The following is an 18,664-nucleotide window of genomic DNA, read 5'->3' as shown; positions in this document are numbered from 1 at the left end:
TGCTTTGTTCCGGTTCTCTATTAAAAGGAGGCCTTAATATCCCTTCGTTTCCAATTGGACCCCGCTACCACGGGAGGGTAGGACAAAAGATGTCATGCAAGTTCTTTCCATAAGCATGTATGACTATTTACGGAATACATGCCTACGTTATATTGATGAACTGGAGCTAGTACCGTATCGCCCTAGGTTATAACTGTCTCATGATGAATATCATCCAACAAGTCACCGATCCAATGCCTACAAATTTATCTTATATTGTTCTCGCTAAGTTACTACTGCTATCATCACTATTGTACTCGTTACAAAACTACTTCTATCACTGTTACCGTTACTGTTACTGCTCTCACTGTTATCAAAACTATCATATTACTTTGCTACTGATCACGTTGCTGCAGATAATTAATCTCCAGGTGTGGTTGAATTGATAACTCAGCTGCTAATACCTTCAAATATTCTTTGGCTCCCCTTGTGTCGAATCTATAAATTTGGGTTGAATACTCTACCCTCGAAAACTATTGTGATCCCCTATACTTGTGGGTTATCATCCAGCTGCACATGAACACCTCACAATGCTGCTCTACCCCACCGGCTGAGCAGCTCCAGCATCTCACCATGCCCGTGCTGCGATGGCCCCCACGAGGGCGGCGACTGAGAGGCAGGACCCGGCCGGGTCAAGCAGCGCGCGCCTCGAGTAGTAGCTTCTTAGTGGGATCTCACGAGGAACCCCAGTGCGGCGAGCGGTGAGGTGGTGTCTAGAGGAGGTGGAGGGCGCGCGCTTGGATCGGGTGGCGCACGGTGAGTCCGGCGTCTTGCCCTAGCAAGTGAGAGTGCATTACATAATGCATTGTACCTAGTGTTGAGTAGGACTTGCTTGACATTTGAATGTGTCTTGCTAGTGTTAAGCATGTGATTAATTTGCATGTGTTTTAGGCATTTTCTGTTACTTGCCTATTTCTAAATGTGTTATTTACCTCACGCACAACCCCCCTTCCCACTCCCTAACCTTTACTTGAAGTTTGTTTAGGTATTTTTATTAAGTTTTTCAACATATACTCGGTAAACTACAAACTTGCCTCAATCTACTATATATCCTACTTACATTCCCTAAACACAACTTGCTTTTTTGATTTCTTTACCATATTACCTACTTTTTCTCCTAAACCATGGATTCGTGAAAACTACACAGACGAAGAACAAAAAACATGCCAAAGAAATAAGGTTTGCCACTCACTTTTCCAGGTATATGCTTCGCACAACCCAAATTGTTGCGACTAACTTGTTTTTGTCAATGCTTTTTTTCCAAAGAATTTGGCAAGTTACTTTAGCCCAAAATATTCCGTAGTATTACCTCCGTCCCAAAGTTCTTGCCTTAGACTTATTTAGATACGATGCATCTAACAGTAAAATGTGATTAGATACAACATATTTAGAAAAATATAAGACAAGAATTTTGGGCCGGAGGAAGTAGTTGATTTTTTTTGTTGACTGCATAATGCTGCCTCAAATAACATTAGTAGTTGCTTGACTTTTTTTTGTACTCCCTCCGTAAACTAATATAAGAGTGTTTAGATCACTACTTTAGTAATCTAAACACTCTTATATTAGTTTACAGAGGGAGAAGTTTTACATACTCCACCAACCCAGCAGTTCATGCAACCTACAAAACCAGCATAACATAGCCCCAAACCCCAACGGCCCAAAAAACTTATCTCCAAGGACTTCTATTCTTTTGATAATTTAAGGTTTTGCTTTTACCACAAAATCATCAGTTACATGCAAAGAATACTGTACATGCCTACATGTCAACACAACTTGCCTAAACAACCAAGCATACCTACAACAACCAAACCAGCTACTCATGCAACCCCACAACCTACAAATCTGCAAAATAGAAACACAAACCAGCCCAAAAACCCCAAGGGAAAATCAGCAAAAAAACTGTTCTTCAAAGGTTTCTTTTTTTACTTCTATAATTTCCCACAAAACGATGAGTTGCCTGTGTCTCACATCAAACTTTCCTAAAATAACACCCCTAGTTGCTAGTTGAAGTGCCTTTTTACATAGGATGGGGGTTGCTTTTGTACTAACGAAACATGAAGCTTGCATGCATGCTTCCCCCTGCATGTGTTTCTTCTATTCATGGATTTTATGTGTAAGTTGCCTCCCCTAATGACTCGTTTTTTCTCTGTCCAGAAAAAGAGGTGGAAATGGAGAGGCCATACATGAGGGAGGGGAGAAAACTCACATTCCAGTGCTAGAGGCATCGGGAGGGGAGGTGCGGGGTGGTGGGCCAGTCCGCCAGTGGTAGATGGGGTCTCACGCTGGTTCGAGGAGTTACGATCGGGGGCAGAAAAAGATCATGCACCATGTGCGCAGGGGAGGTTCATGGATTTTATTGGGAGAGAGATGCATGCTTCCCCCTGCATGTGTTCCTTTTGTTCATGGATTTTTTTGTGCGGCATGATTTTGCCAGATCACATTTTTTGAGTGTGTTCTTTTCCTCGATTCACTCGATGTGGATGAATTGATTCTAGGCACGGTTCCAAGATCCTCCGTTTGGGACGATGACCTCATACTCAAGGTCATGAAGAAGGACAAGAAGGGTGCAGTGGAGTTCGGGAAGCTACGAGTAAGCATTCGACACCCCCCTCGCCCCCCACTTTTTCCTATTTTTCACACATGACAATTTTTGGGCAACCATACACCGTTTATCCAGGCAACTCACACACTTAGCTTAGACAAATCATGCATAAACATGTTGTCACGGAAGTCACACGGACAAAAGGCAGACAACCAACAATAACTGAATAGGCAAGTTAGGTACCCCAGACATAGGCTAGATATTCATAATGGACAAGGCAACACCACACACATTATTTAGGCAACTCACACCATTAGTACAAGCAAGTCACACACAACATTTTTCATATGAACATGCATGGTACAACTCACGAAAATATATAAAGTTAAAACTAAAAAGATGCCAAGTCGAAAGCCGGAGGTTTTTTTTTGCACAGTAAGATGCTTCACCAACCAACAAAATATATAAAATTTGTTTAATCTTGCCTTTCCTGGTAACAGGTTCTTATTTTTTGCCGAGGACTTATATGCATTTTGCCTAAATCTCAGCATGGACTTTGTGTGTAAGCTTTGTATGTCATTTTTCCTGAAACTTACAAGAAGCTTTACAAGCAAATAGGCTCTTCAAGCCACTACCTGGTAAACTTTTGCTCCCCAGCCACCACCATGTTGTTTCAATACACCACCATGTTTCCTACATCTTAGCATTTTGCATGTTACCTGGTTAAACAAGTGCGGGTCTACATAGGGAGTCAGATTGCACTTGTCTTGATGATTGTTCCCACTACTTTTTTTTGCATTTTCTAAATAGGATATTGTTTTGTTGATTGCAATGGAATTGTCCAAAAATAGAATAGTTTGTTGTATTTTCATGACACCCCTCAAGCAAGTTTATTGGTGCACACACATCCACCCAGGGAGGTGTATGTCACATGTTTTTAAGGAACACATTTTTGGCCTATGTAGCAAGAAAGTCAGGATGCTTTTTTGGACACAGGACTTTGCTTGGTGATTGCACTTAAGTTGCCTAAAAGAACACAAGAAGTTGCTTGTATGTATGTTTTGGTTTAGACAAAATAGACCCTAAATTTTTTTAGGAGGAAATTGCATGCATAATACACCTAGGAAGTTTATATTTGCATATCCACACACCACCACCAGTTTGTATCTTACAAGTTCGAGGGGAAGACATGTTTTTGTCTAGGTAGGAAAAGAGTTAGGATGCAAATTTTTGTGCAGAGGACTTTTGGTTGCAATGATGTTGCCTGAACATCAGTAGTTGCTTGCTTTTTTAAGTACTAGACAAACTAACAAGAAAAACAACATAAGAACGAGGTGGGAGTTGAATGCATAAAACCAGCAAATCATGGCCTTATATGTTTTTTCGCAGGGTTTTGTGAATATCAAAACCCAAAGCTGGATTTTTTTTCTGCCAAGAAAAAATAGGTGGTGCGGTGGAGGATGTACAAGAGAGGGGTTTGAGCAAACAAACCTTGGTAGAGACGTTAGATATGGAGTTAAGCAGGCTGCAGATGAGGGCTAGATTGGAGAATAGGTGAGAAGGGAGGAGAGATTTGTGAAGGTTTGTTAGCGTGGGGACATGTGCTCGGAGGAACTGTTGGGACCGTTTCTTTCCTTTCTTGGTTGACAGCTGGACAAGGGGAGGGACCACTACCATAAACAGAGTGTGTGCGCTGGAGCGCTAGCCAGCCAACGTGTGCTGGCTAGTCGTGTCCCATTTGTTTTTCCATGAGAAATTGAGAACGATAAAGACTTGGCCGTTATTTAATCAGAAGTCGCTCTTGATGATGGCAACTTATGCTCTCATTTTCTTATGGCCCATTGACCATCATGATCATGATGTCTGTTCGGAGAGCCCGTTTGATGCTGCTTCCTGTTTGTGCGCACCCATGGTGTGTTTGGGCCCCTGTGGAGTGGCCCTACTGCAGTATAGGCCCACTGTTGGTCGGTGTTCCTTGATTTTTGGTTTGTTTTCTGTTGTGCACTTCCGTGTTGGTGAGAGGCTTGCTTTGTGGTGAGTGCTCCTTGATTTGGGGTCACCTGCTGTCGCCGTTGTGGCTCTGCCCGCCGCCTTGGTGGTCGTGGCCGTGCCCTTCGCGTGTTGCTGGGTTTATTTGACCCGCACACCATAGAACAATCCTTCTACGATAAATTTTATAAATATATAAAAATAAGTTACAATGGGTGGGGGGAGACTAAGCTCCAAAGTAAGAAAATTAGTCTATGCCGGCTTTCGGGAAGGAAAGCATCACTTTACATGAAGTTATCTACAAGGTACTTTTTGAAATCTTCCAAATTATTTTCCTTGATCTTGAATTGCATATTCTTCAGTTCCAGTTTCATTTCTGCTGGTTGCTTCCTCTTCTTCTGTGTGTGTTCAATGCATCTGTTGGTGACGTCTCTGCTGACATTTGGCCTCCTTGTTCGGGATTTGAGGAGCAGGCATGTATGCATGTATTTAGGTTGGGATGCTCAGTTTGAGAGTTTGTTTGATTTATTTTGCAGCTGCAATGTGCTTGCTGTTGGAAGGGAGAGAGGGATTTGGTGAGTTGATGTATTGCTTGAGCCTTGTGGGCATATATATAAGAGTACAATGATCTACTTGGAGTACAAGACAAGCCAGAACAAATCCTAGTCTATCTCGTCTTTCCTAATAATCAATATACTCAACACACCCCCCCCCCCCCCGCGCAGTCACAACAGTAGCGACGCGGACGGTGAGACTGGAGAAGAATCTGAAGGCAAGCCGACGGACACCCCCCATAGTCGTAACCGTCGATGCATCGCGGAGTCGTGGCTGGAGTGGAAACGAACGAGGTTGCTCAAGCAAGGCGGTAGCCCTTTGTGCTGTTTGTCGAAGTAGCCGAGAGCGTAGGTGGTGCAGCCGTGGTCGAGCTAGGTTGCCGTGGTCGATGTCGAGTCGGGGTAGCCGGTGTCGAGGAAGTCACCGTGGAGCCGCGGGCGCAAGAAGGCGCCGAGTTAGTCATGGGCGCAGTGTTGTTGAAGTAGTGGTGCGCCGGGAAGAAGACGTTGTTGACGATGTGTTGCGGTGGGTTTGCCAAGCCATGGGACACATCGTGGACGAAGGCACGCATCGGTGGTGCCAGCATCGGGCATGCGTAGACGGACGAAGACGAAGTTTACGAAGGACCACACCAGGCTTGCCAAGCCTGGGGACAGGTCATGGACGAAGGCACGCATCGGTGTTGCCAGCACCGGGCATGCGTAGACGAGGGACCTGCACGAGCTGTACGCCATGTCGAGGAGTCGGAGGGCCAACAGAGAAGTAGACTCGACGACGGTTGTGGCGCCATCGGCATGGGGGCTCACATGTACGATAAACACGGTAAGAACTGTATCATAGCAAACTACTGTTTAGTTACAGTTGGAGTTTAATAAACTGTAAGTGAACCTTGAGTGCTTATACGGCAACTCGAGTTAGGAACAGTTAGACAGATGAATATTACTCCCTTTGTTCCAAAATTATTGTCGTCGTTTTAGTTCAAATTTTAAACTGAAACCACTACAATAATTTTGGAATGGAGGGAGTATCTACTATAATTAGCATGTATGGTTTCTACACTTCACTATATCTTGAACTAGTAAAGCGATGATCGCCGCCTACTTCGGACCTCGCAACAAACTATTGTTGTGTAGTGGAAATGAATTATATCCTCGATTTTTAAATAGCTTCAACACACTTTCTTTAGAGAACCAACCAGTGGATATATGGTTAGGAGGGTGGTGGTATCTCTAGCCCACCAGCAATCAAATCTCAGTTGACACTTTGGTGTCTCATTAATGTAAATTATTGTTTTAGTAGGAGGTGACATTTCTGTCGATAGCGAAGTGCCCGTGGTGACTTCATCAATCTTGAAACTCCACAACTCCAACCCACTTTTCAGTAGGCGTTGTGTCGTTGTGTGCGTGTACATTTGTAATCAGTGTTTTTTTAAGTATGTTCCTTCCGGAAAATCACTCCTTTAGAACAACCGATCAATGAAGTGACATTGCTGGTCTATACATAGGTATACCTCTCCACAATCCTATTATTTTAGAGACTGATTGTACGTTTGTTGTGGCGACTCTTGCAACAGAGAACCTTGATAGGTCATCGTTGGTCGATTTGAAGAAGGAAGCACTAAGCTTATCTAAGCTGATAAAAAACTTTCAAATGGCTAAGATTAGTCGATCTGCCAATGTGGTGGCTCATCTAATAGCAAAATTTAGTTTTGACAATAGATCCGATGGTATTCTTGTTAATGATGTCACCCTGTGTGGTGAATTTTATATCGAACGATTGTAAGTTTCACACTGGTTAATTAAAGTAAGGTGGTGTTCAAAAAAATGAAGTGGAACATGGTCTAACATCCTATCCATGGGAAGGGACGGCCAAATCATGCAGTCCAACGGTGGTGGAGATTGATAACGTGAGAGGGCTTGGAAGAGGCCTAGTTTTAATGTCCTAAATAAATGACGCTATGTGACAAGGACTTGGTTCAAAGGATGCTGGAGTGAATCGGTACAACGACAATGCACCCCTCGTGCTCTGATGCATTAGCATTTTTCTGAGTTATATCAGTGAGATATCATTGTTTAAAAATATGCATGAACAACCACAGAAAATGCAATTATTTCAATCAATGTCATAAATATATCACAAGGTTTTAATTGGAATACTACTCCCTCCAATCCAAAATAAAATTCGTGGTTTTAATTTAACTAAAACCACAAAACTTATTTGGATCAGAGGGGGTATTTTAAAGTGAAAATTTGTTACAAGATTTATCGTATGGCCTAAAATTGCGAACACTTTATTGACCACTCTTGGGCTACCTACTTTATCACAGACAAGTTTACTAGTATCTCGTTGCATGCAGACGGTGAGCTGAGGTAAAATTTTGTGTTTTGACCCTTTTGTCAAACAAAATCAAGATCTGACCCTAGTTTAATTTTTTTTTGACATCTGACCCTTTTGCTACCGCCAAAGGACACGGTGGTAGGATCACGCAGGCTACCGCCAGGGCTTCCGGCGGTGGCATGGACGGCCCACTGCCGTTAGCTAACGGCCAGCGCAACACCCTACCGCCGCAGGTCTTGGTGGTAGGCTGAGTGACCCTACTGCCGCAGGTCTTGGCGGTAGGATCCTGTGGGTTTAGGTTTTTACAAGTTTTATTGATTGTTTGTTTTGTCACAAGTTTCACATAGTTTCACAAATAGCAAAATATGAGCTCACATATTAATAAAGGTTCCACATAGCAAATATCAAACAGTTTACACATAGATTCATAAGTACGAAATAGCAAATAGCAAACTTGTCCACATAGTTTGACAACCCCTACTAAAACATAGATGCATATACAATAGACATGTTTATAGGTTGGGTAAACCTCCCCCCTCGTATGTTAGGCCTGGCCGTGGAGACAGATACGGCAGCGGATCCACCGGTTCAGGCGGAGGCGGAACGCTGGTCGGCATCCGACCATTCAAGCACTCCCACCTTGCCTTGCCAGCTGGAGTTTTCACCTCCGCCCTTCCCCAGCTGATGATATCGAACGCCGATGCACTTGGGGGCGGCATCCTGGCTCTCTCCTCCGCATTGCTCTCGAAGTAAATCCTCCGGCCCAAATTGCGCAGCTCCCAGTTGGAGTGCTGCTTGGCAACTTCAATGGTCGCTTCCCGGCGTTCACGGGAGATAGTTGGATCTCCCTCCATCTCTGCAGTCACTCTCTTCCACTCCTTCACCCTCAGCGACCAACACTTCACATTGTAGGCGATCCGTTCTGCCCTCTCGTGCCACCGAACTGCCCTCGTCGCCTGTAGGAACTCGTCTGAAAAAGCGGTCACCGGCTGCAGAAGCTCGGAGAAGGACTCGTACACGTACGGAAGTGGCAAGCCGGACGGGTCGTGTTGGAGATGAATGGGCGATGGTTGCGCCACTGTTGCAGACCTAAACATATGGATGAATAACAAAAGTTCATCATTAACTAAATAAAATACATATATCAAGATGGGTCAAATGCAATATCATATCATATCATATTTACTCCACTACTTGCATCATATAAATTTTGCTTACTCCAATATTCATCATATCATAAATTTTGTTGGCAAAAAAATTGAGAAGTTGATGGTTCAACATTTGTTAAAAAAAATCTAAACCTAAACCTAGGGTTCATCAACTAGGGAGGGTTCCTCATATGGTAAAAAAAACTAAACCTAGGGTTCATCAACTAGCTTCATCACACTGCAATCATCTAGGTTCTAGGGTTCATCATATCAACTAGGGAGGGTTCCTCATATGGTAAAAAAAACTAAACCTAGGGTTCATCAACTAGGTTCATCACATTGCAATCATATAGGTTCATTATATTAACTAGGGTTCATCATATCAACTAGGGACCCTCATGATTTTGAACATGAACATGAACCTTTTTAGGCTATAAGAAAGCGGATTGATTTGACTCAAACTAATTGGGGGATTGGAGGAGCTTACCTTCCTCTTTCCGAAGCCATCTCGATCCGCAAAATCCGTGAATCAACGAAGAAGATCGGAGGGGGGAAGTGGAGGAGATGAGAAAATGGGCGAGAGGAAGAAGAAGGCGGCTGGGTGGGTGGGGATAAGGGGTTGGGGTGGGGTGGGCGGGGCGGTTGGGTTTATAAATGCCCAAACCCTACCGCCATAGGGCCCGGCGGTAGGATACCACAACCTACCGCCATAGGGCGCGGTGGTAGGGCGGGAGCATGTGCTAAGTTTCTGTGACCAGAAAAACAAACAACTTAGCGGTAGGGTTGCACACCCTACCGCCAGGGCTCTTGGCGGTAGGATTCAACCGCCGAGGACCCCGGCGGTAGGGTCTGCAACCCTACCGCTGAGCTGGTCGTTTTTCTGGTCACAAGAGGGGGCGTAGGGGGAGGCACCCTACCGCCGGGTGTCATGGCGGTAGGATGTACAGACCTACCGCCTTAGTGTGCGGCGGTAGGGTGGCCCAGTGTGCATTTTTTGCACCTTCTAACTTCTTTTGTCTTCAATTTTTGGAAGACAACATTTAAACAGCATATGTATGACATATGAAGCACACAATGTATGATATATGAAGCACACACCTCAAATCTATAAATAAGGTAGGTTGGATACATAGCAAATAGACATCCATAAAGGTTTTCACCAAGTTATACATAGCAAATTAACGAAACAGTTTCACGAGCAAATCCATATGGTTCACGAAGCAAATATGCAAGTTTTTAGTTCAACGACACGACAACAACTTCAGTCCTTCCTTCCCCTCTTCGACTTTCGGTCCTCGTTATCATTGGATCGCTTCTCGGCCGCCGTCTTCTTGCGGGCCGTAGGACGTGCTTTCTGAAACGGGGATGGACTCTTCCAATCCTTCTTCGGCACATTCCTCTTCTCACGCTGGGTTGGCTGAGTTGCTGGAGGTCCGTCATCATCATCGTACTCCTCCTCCTCCTCATCGTCCTCTTCCTCTTCCTCACCATGTTCTTCTTCTGCGCCCTCTTCTTCATCATCATCGTCGTCGCTCTCCTCCTCGTCATCTTGAACCGCCCTAGACGACGAGGCTGCATGGCTTGATGAAGCGAGGCTATGCATCGGTGCAGGAGGAAAAACATCCTCGGTGTTTGTAGCGCACGCAAGCAGGCCCACAAGCCGGCATGCTTTGTTGACGTATTTCTGCAATGATAACGAAACAATATGAAATTCTCGAATGTCCAATGATAACAAAAATGAACTCCGTATTACCTTCACCGTTTCCCTCAACTTGTTGTCACTAGCTCGAGTCCCAGGGATAGCACTAAGTGCATCAGAGGCATGAAAAATTCTTTTGTTCAGCTCCGAAGACTGCAAAGTAATAAAATGAGTCAATAGCACTAAAAGCTGATTTCATCCAACCGTCGGTTCAAAAGAGGTAAAAACAACATACCACTCTGTTCATGAGGGGTCTGTACTCCCTAAACCCGCCTTGAAGCTGTCTGATGCTCTCGTTGTAGGCTTCATTCTCTGAGGCGTCATCGAACAGGTCTTCGGCATCTGCTGTCGTCCACTGGGGCCTCAGACGCAGACGATGCTTGATGCCATCGTCGTACCACAGCATGTGATCCTCGTGCTCGTCCCAGTCAATCACTCTCCTCTCCGTGTCTTTGCGTCCTTTCCACTCGTTCCATTCCTTCACGTATCTCGCATGTTCGGCTTCCCAATCCGTGATTGATTGATTCTTCCGCCTGCTCATCCTGCAATGCATAAGAAAGAATGTAAAACACCCTTCTTGTATGAATGTAAAGCATCAAAACAAGAACTTAGAATCGATGAGGACGGCTTGTGGTACTCACTGGTGTAGGTCATAGCCACCGGTATCGTGGCCGGCAGGTGGTGTGTGTTGCGCCTTACCAAATTGTGCGGCAACGCACTGTGGCAAGTGGTACTCCACGGCATAGACACAAATCATGGGCACAATGCACCGGAAGAGAAGCCGGTCCTGCTTGCACATGCTGTTCAGCTCGAACCGCCACTCTCGATCATCACTATACGGCCGCCAAGTAACCTATAACCAAACAATGGTAAGCTCAAGTGAAAGTGTTATCGAAACAATGGTAAGCTCAAGTGAAAATGTAGTTCTTATACCTGGAAAGGCGTGAGAGCATCAAGCTCGTTGCTGAAGACCTTGTACAAGGCCTTCGATTCGCCAGTGTAGACACGCACCACGTCCCAAGCGTATGCGACGGTCGGGTTCCGATCATCTTCGTCATCTCCACCATAGTCTATCCATGCACGCGAGCGCAGCTTCTACGAATGGCCCACCGGGATTCGCTCCCACATCCAAATGGAGAGGCCCCATACACATCCACACATACCGGACGTGACTTCCGCTCTCTGGGTCGCGTCGTCAAGCTACAAACCAAGTATAGATGATAAGATGTCAAAATGTAAAGCAGCACACGTCTGATATTTGAAAGAAAGTGATATTCACTTACCGAACGGTATAGGTAGGCGAGTCCGGCGGCCCCCCAGCTGTACCCCGCATCCCAGTCCTTTAGGAAGTCGAGATACATCCATAGGGCAGAGTTCCCGGAGCAGTCCGGAAACACTACCTCCGTGAGAATGTACCACAGGTAGGCCCTGGCGTACTGCTCCACCACTCGGGGCTCGGCATCTTCCGGGCACTTGCTCCGGTGCTCGAGGAGCCATGGCAACGGTATGCCGGAAGTCCGGTTGCTCTTAGCGGGGGGGGGGGGCAGTCGCCGATGAGGCTGACAACCCTCTCGTGCTAGTTAGCCCTCTCCACTCTTCCTGTGAGAGCATGACCCTCGAGCGGTAGTGCCGTAATCATCGCCCAATCCTCGAGGGTCACGGTCATCTCCCCACATGGAAGATGAAAGCTGTGCGTCTCTGGCCGCCACTGGTCGATCAAAGACGTGAGAGCTGAGTGGACGAGCGTCGGCGGCTTACGCTTGAACTGCAGGACGAAACCCAATAGTCGGGCTCTCCTAAAGAACGATGCGTACCGCTCGTCGTACTCCATCTTAACCGTCGTCTTGTGAGCCCTCATCCGCAGTGGTGGCAACATCTGTGAAAATCAATAACGAAAGCATAATTAGCATGGACATAATAGTTAGCAACTTGTTTTCATCAATTCGAAAGATTTGGTTTAAAATAGTAATTACCACTCCATTCTCAATGAAACGGGCACAGTGACGCTTGTCGAACCTAGGGTCAAGAATTGTGTACTTCGTGCCGATGTCGTCCGCAAGAGGTGGACTCCTAAAAGAATTGCATAAGCATATCAAAAGATTTTTCAACATGAACTAGGGTTCAACATTAACTACGAAACATATCGATGCATAACAAAAATTAATCACATCCAACAGAACCTATGAGTTCAATCTTTGAATAATCATATATCAATATTATCATGAACATGAATTAAATACAATACATATATCAAGAACTAAATAAAATACTTATATGAAGATGCAATCACCATGGTTCAAATGCATCATAACACATATTTCTCCAACAACATCCAACATGCATCATCTCATATTTTGTTAAAAAACAAAAAACATGAACTAGGGGTTCATCTTGAGGATTCATACACTACATATAACAAATATATCCAATATTCATCTCCAATATTCATCACACACTACATCCAATACTTGCATCATAGCATAGGAATATGCATCATCTATCATAACAAATGCCTTCAACATCCATCATATCAAAAAAGAAACCATTCAAATCAAATATGAACTAGGGTTCATCTTAACACAACCATACCAACTATTCAATAGAGTTCATATCTAACACAATATAACATCTAGAATCAACCTAAATCAATCCTAGGGTTAAAAAAATTCAATCTAGTTCAAAAAGGAGTGATTTGAATCGAATAATGCGACGAATCGAAAGGTGTTTGATTAAAACTTATTAGAGGGATTGAAAGAGCTTACTTTTCTTTCTTCGGGGCCATCTCGATCCGCAAAATCCATCAAGAAACGAAGAAGATCGGAGGGGGGAGTGGAGGGGATGAGAGAGGGCGAGTTCGAGCAACTGCTCAGTTCTTCGTGGTGGGGGCGGCTGGGTGGGGGGGGAGAAGGGGGTGGGGGCGGCCGGCCCGCGGTTTATATATGTCCACACCCTACCGCCAGAGACTCCGGCGGTAGGTTCAGACATCCTACCGCCAGGCGGAGCGGCGGTAGGGTGTGATGGAGGGGGCACGGAGGCCGTTATCGTTGTTGACGTGGATAAGTTTGCTACCGCCGCAGGTCTCGGTGGTAGGCTATAGGATCCTACCGCCGTGCCTCGTGGCGGTAGGGGAAAGGGTCAAATCACGAAAAACTTTCAAACGGGGGTCAGATCCCGATTTTGTTTGACAAAAGGGTCAAAACACGAAATTTGGCCGTGAGCTGATGATGTGAGAATCAACATGTGATCCATCATCCAATCACACGTCTCCATTCTCCATCAACATCCTAGGCTTAGCCACAACATATCTCCTTTCTCTGGGTCTCAAGTTGTCACGTCCTGAGGGATGACGAGATCCCTGCTGCACCAATAGCATCGAAGATCAAGATTTTTTCCCGTCTATATCTATCTTGTCGGTACACACAGACCAGAGCTCAATCCCCTATATTAGCTCCAGTTCCTTAAATAGCTCCATCCTCCACTCGTCTCAAACCATCTCCACACTCACTCTTCAGTTTTCACTGTTTGGAACACACAATACACCTCCCGCCTTAGTTGCACAATGGCGACTACCACCATGTACCTCTCCTCGGCCTTCGCCGGCAAGTCGGCGAAGAACGTGGCTTCATCAGCTCTCTTTGGTGAGGCCCGTGTCACTATGCGCAAGACCGCTGCAAAGGCCAAGCCGGTTTCATCAGGCAGCCCGTGGTACGGTGCCGACCGTGTGCTCTACCTCGGCCCGCTTTCCGGAGAGCCCCCGAGCTACTTGACCGGCGAATTCCCAGGCGACTACGGGTGGGACACCGCCGGGCTCTCGGCCGACCCCGAGACCTTTGCCAAGAACCGGGAGCTCGAGGTGATCCACTGCCGGTGGGCCATGCTCGGTGCGCTCGGATGCGTCTTCCCCGAGCTTCTTGCACGCAACGGCGTCAAGTTCGGCGAGGCTGTATGGTTCAAGGCCGGTTCCCAGATCTTCAGCGAGGGTGGCCTCGACTACCTAGGCAACCCCAGCCTCGTGCACGCACAAAGCATCCTTGCTATATGGGCATGCCAAGTCGTGCTCATGGGCGCCGTTGAGGGGTACCGCATTGCCGGCGGCCCACTCGGTGAGGTAGTTGACCCACTCTACCCCGGCGGCAGCTTCGACCCACTGGGCCTGGCCGACGATCCAGAGGCATTTGCGGAGCTCAAGGTGAAGGAAGTCAAGAACGGCCGCCTCGCCATGTTCTCTATGTTTGGCTTCTTCGTGCAGGCCATCGTCACCGGCAAGGGCCCACTCGAGAACCTCGCCGACCACCTCTTCGACCCTGTCAACAACAACGCATGGGCGTTTGCCACAAACTTTGTTCCCGGCAAGTGAGGAGTCGGCGCTCGCTAGCTGCGAGTTGTAGCCATCAAGGCAACTGCGGAGAACTGCACACATAATGTGTGGTTCAAATTGTAACATCATGGTGTAAATTACAAGGATCGTTGGGGAAATGGTTTGATCTGCCCGCTTGCTTCATGTCCTGGATGTAGCCTGTGTGTTGCTCCATGAGAAATGAGAACGATGAATACTTGGGCTATTTGTTTTTCCATTAGAAATGGAGAACGATAAATACTTGGCCGTTATTTAATCAGAAGTCGCTCTTGGTGATGGCAACTTATGCTCTCATTTTCTTATGGTCCATCGACCATCATGATCATGTTGTCTCTGTTCGGAGAGCCCGTTTGATGATGCTTCCTGTTTGTGTGGCCCCGTGGTGTGTTTTGGCCCCTGTGGAGTGGCCCTACTGTAGTATGGGCCATTTTTTTTTTTTGAGGAAGTAGTATGGGCCATTTTTTTTTGTTGGTCGGTGTTCCTTGATTTGGGGTTTGTTTTCTGCCGTGAACTTCCGTGTTCGTGAGAGGCTTGCTTTGTGGTGAGTGCTCCTTGATTTGGGGTCACCTGCTGCCGCCGTTGTGGCTCTGCCCGCCGCCTTGGTGGCCGTGGCCGTGCCCTTCGCGTGTTGCTGGTTGCTCTTCTTCTGTGTGGGTTCAATGCATCATCTGTTGGCGACGTCTCTGCTGACATTTGGCCTCCTGTGCTTTCCTTTGTATTTTGTTCGGGATTTTGAGGAGCAGGCATGTATGCAGGTGTTTAGGTTGGGATGCTCAGTTTGAGAGTTGTTTGATTGATTTTGCAGCTGCAATGTGCTTGCTATGGGATCAGTGGTCCTACTTTTGGATTTGTATATGTATGCTTCACATTTGGGGAGATGTTTGCTTATGGATGTTTACTGAACTAACTCTGATGCTCCTTCACATATGTTCTGAATATTGTTGTTTGTCTGCCAGATTGTGCTTTATTTTTCAGTGGTTGTTCATCTTTCTTGATGTTCGTGTATTTAGGCCTCTTTGTTGGGCTGTCATGGCTGAAAGAGATGGACAACTTAACCACAAATCAGTCTCCACTCCACGATTGACTGAACGTGCGTGAGACATCAGGAGAAAAAGAAAGATTTGACGCCTACATACGCGGGCCTTAGAGCATCTCCAGCCGCGCCCCCAACAAGGCCCCCCAGGCGATTTTTCGGCCACCGGCGCCAAAAAATCGGCCCAGTCACGTCCCCAGGGGCCCTTTTTTGCCAGCTCGGGCTGAAATTGGCGCCGGCGGACCCAACCCGAACCGGCGCGCTGGGGGCGCCGGGCGAATCGTTTTTGGCGCGAAAGCGCTGCGGGCCGGCCGTGTCAGCGACACCGCCCGCCTCGTCTTCTCCCGACGCCTCGGTTTCCCGCGGGGAATCAATGGCAAGGCTGCCGCCGGTCAGCTTTGCCATTGATTCCTCACGGGCGGCGCGTTCACGGGGCGGCGTGCCGACGCCTCCCCTCCCACGGACGCGTACACACGGACGCGGCGCGGCTATATATGGCCTCGCTCGCCTGTGATGAGTGCCACCTCTCCACCTCTCCCGAGCGCCGCCGCCGAGCTCTTCTCCCCCATCCCTCCCTCTCCCGAGCGCCGCCGCCGATCTCTTCTTCTCCCCCAGCCACTCCATCTCCCGAGCGCCGCCGCTGATCTCTTCTCCTCAGCCACTCCATCTCCCCGATGGCCGAGCGTTTCCCCGGAGACGAGGCGGCGACCAACGGCTTCGGCCGCCGTTCGCTCCGCGAACAGGAGTCCTGGCTCCTGTTCCAGGCGAACATCCCGGCGCCGCCGGACATGCGCGCCGGGCCGACGGGCTGGAGGCTCAGCAATGGGGGAGTGCCCATTCCCCCGTTGCCCGACGCCGTGGCCAAACCATCCTACTTCGCCGACGAGGTCGAGATCGTGCGCGCCTCCCTCACCGACGCCGAGCTCTCCCTCCCCCAGTACGCCGCCGACAACCACGCGGCTTGGGCGGCGTACTTCGAGCGTCGCCAGCAGCAGCGGCTGGCGTCCACCAATGGGGCGCCGGTGGTCGGCGGCGTGAAGAACAGCGAGGGGCGCCACCTGTGGTGGGGCGCCCCCGGCCGCACACTTCAGGGCGTGCTGACGCACCTCGAGGGCGGCAACAACCCGCCGTTGGCGTACCCCCCGGCGAGGGCGGCCGCCCCGGCGCACCACCGACGCGACGGGCAATGGGCGCCAAGGAGGTTCGGTGCGTCCTCCTCCTCTTCGTCCTCCCGCTCCTCTTCCCACTCCTCCGGCACTCCGACGCTGCTCGGCGTCAAGGCCGAGCCCGGCATCGTCATCAACGAGGGCGGCCGGCGCGCCTCCTCGTCGGCTCCTCCTCCGCGCTTCGTCAAGCCAAAGACGGAGCCGGGGCTGGCGCCAGTGAAGACGGAGCACGGCGAGGTCGAGCTCGACGACGACGCGGCCCTTGAATGGGCACGCCAGGACTCCATCAAGATGGCGACAGAGCACCAGCGCGCCGCCCTGCGGCGCTTCGAGCAGCGCCGCCGAGGCCGTGACGAAGGAGGAGTCGTCATCATCGACGACAGCGACGACGACGACGACGCGCCGCCGCCGCCACCAGCCGGGGAGGGGTCCAGCAGGGGCGCCTGAGTCAAGGAGGAGAAGGCCGACGATGGTGGCGACGACGGCGACTTCTCGGCCTTCAGCAAGTTTTTTTTATTAGTTTTTATATGTAATGGCGACTACTCGACTTAAATCCGCGAATATAAGTCCAAGTTTGCCGAAATTTGGCGTGTTTTAGCCGAACTTTGCGTAAATTTGCTACACAATTTTTTTCCCCGCGTCTGGGGCCGGCCCTGGGGGCGGCGGCTGGGGGCCAACTCGCCCCCAGGCCCATTTTTTTCGCTGGGTCACCCCCAGGCGGCAATTTTAGGCGCCCCCTGGGGGGCCAACGGCTGGAGATGCTCTTAGCAACTCAACAACTCTACATGGGCAGGCCCGCCTAAAATCTCCTACAAATTATGCACCTAACGCCGGGCGCGGCGAAGCGCGGCGTCCCCTCTAGTATCATCTTTGAAACCAGGGTTTTTCGGGGGATCATTTAAGTGTTACAAAATGTCCGGCTCTCTCTTTTTATTCTTTATTTTTTTACGGAGAAATGCCCCGCTCTGTCTTTGGGCTGCGCATTTAATTTGGTTAAGTCGTATCTTATTTTTTCCAAAAGACGAAGGTCATGTATTGAAAACAATTGACCCTTACAAAGTCATTCTTGTAAAAATTTAAAATTAAACATAGGTTTTTGGGAAAATCCACACCACCTTTCTCCTACACTCGTCGACGACGCGCCGTGAGCGGAACTAGATACTGCCTATGGACCAGCAAAACACCATCGGAGTCAGACAAATGTTGTTGATGCGGCAGCTGGAAGTCGTCGATCGAAGCTAGAAGATGCTGCCAATGATGATCTAAAACACAAATTGCCGTCCCAGAGAAAAGAAGACGGCCATCCAAAATCCAGGAGACATAACCTCACAAAGTCACTGATGGCGTCAAAGCTTGTCGAACATTGTTGGTCGGACGTGCCATGGACCAAACCACGAAGTTATGACTAAGGTTTGGTCTCGGTAAATACCAAACTTCAGGAAGGTTTCAATAATCTCTAGTAATCATCGTATGGCCTAAAATTGCCATCACTTTCTTGACCACACTTGCGCTACCTACTTCATCAGAAACAAGTTTATTTTCTCGTTGCATGCAGACCGTGATGATGTGAGAATCAACATGTGATCCATCATCCAATCATACATCTCCAATCTCCAACAAGATCCTAGGCCTAGCCACAACATATCTCCTTTCTTTGGGTCTCACGTTGCCACGTCCTGAGGGATGACGAGATCTCTACTGCACCAATAGCATCGAAGGTCAAGATTTTTTCCTGTCTATATCAATCTTGTCGGTACAAACAGACCAGAGCTCAATGCCTCAACCCCTCCAGTTCCTTA

At 48.1% G+C, this 18,664-nt stretch overlaps 1 protein-coding gene across 1 annotated transcript; it reads left to right on the top strand.

Moving 5' to 3' along the window:
• The first annotated feature begins 13,767 nt into the window (after positions 1 to 13,767).
• LOC123182883 (chlorophyll a-b binding protein of LHCII type 1) lies at positions 13,768 to 14,810 on the top strand. Its single transcript, XM_044595555.1, has one exon. It carries the CDS (start codon positions 13,869 to 13,871, stop codon positions 14,664 to 14,666), a length of 798 nt encoding a protein of 265 aa, XP_044451490.1. The 5' UTR covers positions 13,768 to 13,868; the 3' UTR covers positions 14,667 to 14,810.
• The last annotated feature ends 3,854 nt before the right edge of the window (positions 14,811 to 18,664 follow it).

Source organism: Triticum aestivum, chromosome 1D, assembly GCF_018294505.1.
Source record: "Triticum aestivum cultivar Chinese Spring chromosome 1D, IWGSC CS RefSeq v2.1, whole genome shotgun sequence".
NCBI classification, from domain to species: domain Eukaryota; kingdom Viridiplantae; phylum Streptophyta; class Magnoliopsida; order Poales; family Poaceae; genus Triticum; species Triticum aestivum.
Note: the sequence above shows the minus strand (reverse complement) of the source record. Positions and strands in the feature narration are given on the sequence as shown.

Bases quoted from the DNA above. Each gene is read 5' to 3' on its own strand.
- LOC123182883 (XM_044595555.1), top strand. From the start codon at position 13,869: ATGGCGACTACCACCATGTACCTCTCCTCGGCCTTCGCCGGCAAGTCG.